The sequence below is a fragment of the Meriones unguiculatus genome, chromosome 7 (assembly GCF_030254825.1).
Source record: "Meriones unguiculatus strain TT.TT164.6M chromosome 7, Bangor_MerUng_6.1, whole genome shotgun sequence".
In the NCBI taxonomy this organism is placed as follows: domain Eukaryota; kingdom Metazoa; phylum Chordata; class Mammalia; order Rodentia; family Muridae; genus Meriones; species Meriones unguiculatus.
In genome coordinates, this window is record NC_083355.1 from 57,210,579 (window position 1) to 57,217,022 (window position 6,444).

Below are 6,444 nucleotides of genomic sequence, written 5' to 3' on the forward strand. Positions count from 1 at the left end.
TGCTTGTGTGAGGGTTTGGAAGGTGGTTAAGATATGTCTGGCACACTGACTTAAGTGGTCTTAAAAGCCACAATGAGCATATTTTGACTTGTTAGTGTTGGAAGCTGACAGCGAGGAAGACAGCGCTAACTACCGTTAACATTTCCTTAGTTTCTCCAAGAGCTCAGGGAATTGAAGTTTGGCTTAGTGAGTTACTGTGGTAAGATGAGTCAAAGTCTTTGATTTTCCTCCTTGCTTCCCTCATTTTCCAACCACTGGGGATATGGCAAGACATTCAAGAGGAATGGCTGCTGGAGTCTGAGCCTAGGAGTCAAGTCCCTTATATGCCCAGTGAGTCATGGCATGATGGGGTGGAACTGATGCCTTCCACAGATCACGAAGGCTTGAATAGGCATGTTAGCAGCGTCCACCAAGAACCCAGAGCTTTAGGGATCTCCTGGAATCCTCTGGATGGAGGGTCACTTAGAATCACATTTGATTTAATAGGCAGAAAAAAGATAATGGACAATTTAAAAAACACATTTCTTTATTTTATACGTAAATGTGTGTGTTCCTGAGTGTGTGCACCGCATGCATGCAGGAGCCTGCAGAGATCAGAAAAGGTACTGGGTCTCTTAGAACTGGAGTTTCCAGTGGTTGTGAGCTACCACGTGGGTCCTGGGATCTGAACCTAGGTCCTTGTAGGAATATGCAGTGCTCTTAACCACTGAGCCATCCCTCTAGCCTCTAATGAACACTTTAAAAATCATCTTTGAGTCTTATAATAAAGTAAACTTGTGGCATACTGACAGAATGATAGAAGTTTTGCAGTAGTGACTTGTTCACCCACACCTAAATCTCAGTGGCATTTGCCTGAGTTGGAGGGGGAGAGCAATGTTATCACACTCCCTGCTTGTTGGCCACATTGGTAAAGGAAGCGAGAGACAGGTCTTTAATGTCGATGTCAGGTTGTGCCCACTGCACAGGCTGTGCCTATCACTGTGTAAACTGTGATGTTTCAGTGTGTGCCTTGCTCTGGTAAGCTCCTTTGACAAGCAGCTTTGACTCAGTTTTAGCTCAGAAGATGACTATGCACCAGAATGGGGATGTAAAATTGCACCATTCATATGACTTATTCCTGGGAGCAGAAAGGGTGCCACCATAAATCTATCCGTATGAATTGGGACTGTAGAGAAACATGGGCATATTTAAAATAATAGCAAAACTAGGGTCAAGAACCTATAAGAAGCCAGGTGTGGTGGTGCATGCTTTTAATCCCAGCACTCAGGGAGGCAGAGTCAGGCCTCTGTGACTACAAGGCCAGCCTGATGCACAAAGTGAGTCCTGGACAGCCAAGGTTACACAGAGAAACCCTGTCTTGAAAAAACAAAAAAACAAAAACAAAAACAAAAACAAAACAAAACAAAGCAAAACAAACCCCATGTAAGTGCAAAGAAAGTGTGCTATACTCTCACCTGGACTCCTGGAGCTAATATTGCCATAGCAGTGACCCCCACTCATCTGTCATCTGGTCACCTGGTGTATGGAACAAGGGACTGACAGGCAGAAAACTGACTGTCCTTGGGGCCTGCATGGCCTATTCAAATTGCCATCTGCTCATTCTCCTGGCTCTTCTGAACCCGTTGTTCATCTATATTACCATTTGCTTGTCTGTCCTTGTCCTTTCTTTTGTCTTCTGAACCTGGACTAAAGCTCATTTCTGAGCCTTCAGCCTAGAGCAGCAGCTGCATTGCTCCAGAGAGCTCCAGTTGGTCGGTGATCTCAGGCCCTCTATGGCCCACCTGACTTCCTTTCATTCACATCTTCTGCTTCCTTGCATTTTCAACCATTTGCAGTTATTCTGTCTCCCTGTCTTTGTCTCTGTCTTTCACTGTGATATATACTATGTGATTTGAGAGCAAAAAGTTAAAACATTGATAAGGGAACCTGTGTTTACTTAAAGGAAAATGAGAATATTTCCAGCCACCACGCCTGGTGAATTCATTGTGACTCAACACAGCCTGACACTGTGGAAAGACACAAACGTGTTTGCCTGTGTCTCTGAGGCTGCACGCTCACAGCACTTAACATGCCTAAGAGAGGCCACTCCCAAGATCCTACAGAAAGCATCTGTTCCGGGCTTAGTTAAGAGCTGCATGCATGCCATCGTTTCTTCAGTGGCTACTAAACATTTGTGTCAGGTGCTGAGCCAGCTGTGGACACGTGTGCTCGTTTTCTTACGAAGCTCAGAATTACTGAAAAGACAAAAACAAGGAGGCTCATTAGCAAAGCTTACTTCTTTCTAAGCTGCTATACCCTTGTCTGCCTGCCTCTCAGTGGAGGGATGTGCCATTGCTTGGGAAGCTTGAGCTAAACTAGCCTGGGGGCTGCTCCCTAATTTAGGGAGAAAAGACAAGGTGTGCAGCACCCCAGATTTGTCACAGGATGGCTTCCCAGGGTCCTATCACCTCTGGGTAAATTTTTTCTTAGTCAGCAGGTGAGTTTTGCAAACCCCCCTCCTCTCTTGCTTTCGTATCTCTCTTTTAGACAGATGATATATTGCCTTTGGGGACTACAAACGCTACTTCAGGCTTGACCTCCAGCTACAGTTGTATCTTCTTCTATTTAGGCCACAATAAAAATGTCAACTATTTCAAATACTGTGTTGAGCCACACTCTGCTGGGTGTAAGGCTGATTAAAGGAACTCCCATCAACCTGTGAATGAAACTCACCCTTCTTAAAAGGTGTATTAGCATTTTAATAGCAGCCCTTTAGCACAAATTAATTTCTAATTGGCAGAATGTGTAAATTAGTGTTTGTGGGAAGAGAAGGAGAGGAATCATTGCCTAATTTTCTGTGTTTGAGAGCTGATGCTCTGGAGTGTTGGCAGCTCACGTTTTCGTCTCCTCAGCAAGGGCTGGTTGCCCTGGCTCCCCGAAGTGGTCACGTTTGGGTTAAGTTCTGTGAACAGTTTCAAGCATCTCCCTGAGTCAGTCTGTACCCTCTGCATGATGGCTTCTAACTGTCTGTCACTCCAGGCCCTGGAGGTCTGACACTCTCTCCTGCCTTCCACAGACAGTTGCACGTGTGTGGTGCACACACGTAAGTGCAGGCAGACATGCTTACACATAAAATGCAAATGAACAAATCTTAAGAAAAGGTTAAGAATCAAGTGTGGACTGCTTCAACCTTGGAGGACAATAGTTTCAGAAAGAGATTACTGAGTGGTGATGATGTTGAAACAAACTCTCTGAGAGTTCAACTGGGAATGTAACATGGTATAAATTGTAAATGGTTCCTAAAAAGATTAAACACTGAATCACTGCTGGAGCTAGTAATTCCTCTCTTATGGTATGTACCTGCAATAAACGGAAAGAAGAATGCAGATAATCGCACACAAATGTTTGTAAGTAGCATTAGTTATAATAGTCAAAAGATGAGAATAGATTTTTAAAATATGCATCTATGCACAATGAAATATAATTCAGACGTAGAAGAGAAGGAAGTTGTGAAAGACTTTACTATGTAGCTGAGCGCTGGAAGCATTATGCTAAGTGGAATGAGCCCAATACAAAAGGGCAGACATGAGTTCCTCACGTGTGCTGTCCATCCGCTGTAGGAGAGCTCAGAGAACAGTAAGCTGTTCTGGGCCTGGGGTAGGAGGAGGGAGAGAAGTTACTTAGGGAACACAGAATTGCCTTTGGGGAAACAGAAAGTTTTTGGCAACAGATAGTGGTAATGGTTTTATAACACTGTAAATGAAATGCCGGCTATTTACAAAGTAAATAGTGAAAATGCCAGGTTTATGCTGTAGGCCTTTTCACTACAAATAAAGACGAATTTAAAAAGAAAGAAAGGAAAGACTCAAACCACACTTCCACCGGGGCCAGTTGCTTCTTTCCTTGGGCTTGCTTTATTACTGTTTTTTAATTAAAATTTTAAGTTACATTTTACTGTGTGTGTGCATGCCTCTGTGTGTGTGTGATGGGTCCCAGGAATCAAACTTAGATTCTCAGGCTTGCCAGCAAGTGCCTTTACCACTGGGTTACCTTGCCAGCCTATTGGCACTGTTTCAATTTTTACATATTTAATTAGAACAGACTAGAAGGTGCTTAACTATAGGGTATATAGAATACAAAGTCAGAGGATATAACTCTATTGGTATAATTGACAGAGTCCACGATTTATTTTTAAACATATAAATTGTATTATTTCTGTGTATGAGTATGTGTTTCTGTGTGCATGTGGGTGCCCACAAAGGCAGAGGAAGATGCTAAATTCCCAGGAATTTGGAATTATAGGCAGATATGAGTGTTGGGAACTGAATTCCGATTGAAGAGCAGCAAGGTTTTTGTTGTTGTTGTTGTTTTCTGAAACAGGGTTTCTCTGCGTAGTCCTGGTTGTCTGGACTCTCTTTGTAGGCCAGGCTGGCCTCGAACTCACAGAGATTCACCTGTCTCTGCCTCCTGAGTGCTGTGATTAAAGGTGTGCATCACCGTGCCTGGCTGTAAGGATTCTTAACCATTGAGCCATCTTTCCTGCCCAAAGGATCCAGAATTTAAATTCCAGTTTCCGCGTTTAGGGTTTGTGTTTCTTCTGTAGAAGAATCCTCACTGAATGTTGACTTAAGTAGAGCAGGAGTCGATTTCTCGAATTCCTTGAAATTCTCCGCAGTGAATAAATGGGGAATGGGGGAAAAGACGGTATTGAAAGGAACAGTGACCGCTGTTCAAAGTAGTGGCCGGTTCTTAGTGAGGACCACGCCTCTGCGTCCACGGCGAGACATCCAGCATCCAGAGACAGAACGGTGACAGTCAGCGTGACTTTGAAGGGCTTGCTGGATTTAAGGAGTCCCTTCTCTTCCATCTTGGTGGCTACTCTTTTGTAGCAAAAGATGAGGAGGAAGCGTAGAAGGAAACCCAGCAAGAACAGCCCATGACACAGGCTGTGTGAATCCATTGTCTTGATGACTGCTTCCCTTTGCTGTCGTGGTAGTAGACCACTGTGGTGATTTTGGCATACCATTATCCCTTTATGGTCATCACGTGTCTCCCTGAAAACCAAATAGGGCATGCTGAGGGTAAGGGCAGAAATCCAGATTCCCAAGACAGTTCGGGAAGCCCAGTGTGGGTTTCGGTGCTTCTGGGACCACTCTTCTGGGTGAAGCGTGAGAAGATAATGACCAACACTGATGGCAGAGAGGAAGAAAACAGAGGCAAAGATGCTCACAGACAAGCGCTGGCTGAAGACTTTGCACAAGACAGTTCCAAAGGCCCACCCTTCAGGCCTATCCTGAAGGTGGGGGTGGCTAGAAATGGCAGAATCAATACAGAAATAAAATAGGAGAGAAAGAGATGAAAAAATAAGAGAGTATTGACGGTCTTCTGACATGAACTCAATGTCTGGCTCATTGAGCTTCACCTCCCCCCGAGAGAGGAGCAGCTCTCCTAGGCCACAGAAGAGGACATTGCAGCCAGTCCTGAAGAGACTTGATAAGCTAGGATCAGATGGAAGGGGAGGAGGTCCTCCCCTATCAGTAGACTTGGAAAGGGGCAGGGAGGAAATGAGGGAGGGAGGGTGGGATTGGGAGGGAATGAGGGATGGTGCTACAGCTGGGATACAAAGTAAATAACCTGTGATTAAAATAAAAAATAAAAATTATTATAAAAAATATTTTCTTTGATTTTTTTCATAAATTCTATAAGGCAAATCTTTTTTTTTTTTTTTTTTTTTTTTCCTCCACCACACATCACCTTTTTCTTTCTTTCAGTTTGGCTTGGTTTTGTTGAGGCAGGGTCTGTCTACAGTCCCTGGCTGTTCTGGAACTCAGTATGTAGACCAGGCTGCCTTGAACTAGCAGACATCCACCTGCCTCTGCCTCCCGAGTGCTGGGATTAAAGACCTGCACCATCAATGCCCAACACCTCACTGCTCCATGTGGGTTCTGGGGGTTGGATTCAGAGCCTCCTACTTACAGGGCAAGTACATTACTGACAGCTTCCTGGGCTTTCTTGAAGAGTTAAAGGTGGAAGTGAACTGAGTGAAGCCACATGACCAGTGAAGCCTGTGTACGGCCTCCCCGTGTTTGCATCCTCTGGTTTAATTCACCAGAGGACAACACCACTGAGAGTATTCCTGAGGGTTGTCTGGAAGATGTCTGGGTTAGGTTTTCTAATGAAATTTAAGTTCTACCCCCTTTTTTAAAAAACTGATTTTTTAAAAAACTGTGGATTTTGCTAATTATACAATTAGTCTAAATTCGTGTATTTTCGTTGGTCGGGTGTGGGGCGGCACTGGTCTGCCAGGCTGCTTTGTTATTTAGATCTCAGTGGAAAGACGTGCCTTCACCCTGGCCTTCACTGCAGTCACTGATGAGCGGCCAAGGCTAGCTTCTGTCGTTTGAGACAGCAGGTGGGATGTCTTGTCAAGTCACACCTTTTGTCTTTGAGGATTGCACAGACAGG

The 6,444-nt window shown here is 44.4% G+C and overlaps 1 protein-coding gene across 1 annotated transcript; it reads right to left on the reverse strand.

Moving 5' to 3' along the window:
* Positions 1–4,538: 4,538 nt before the first annotated feature.
* On the reverse strand, positions 4,539–5,891 carry Gpr33 (G protein-coupled receptor 33). Its single transcript, XM_021659156.1, is given in 6 exon segments — positions 4,539–4,774; positions 4,777–4,911; positions 4,914–4,984; positions 4,986–5,283; positions 5,286–5,364; positions 5,883–5,891. Coding segments are annotated over 6 exon segments (828 nt in total).
* Between the last annotated feature and the right edge of the window lie 553 nt (positions 5,892–6,444).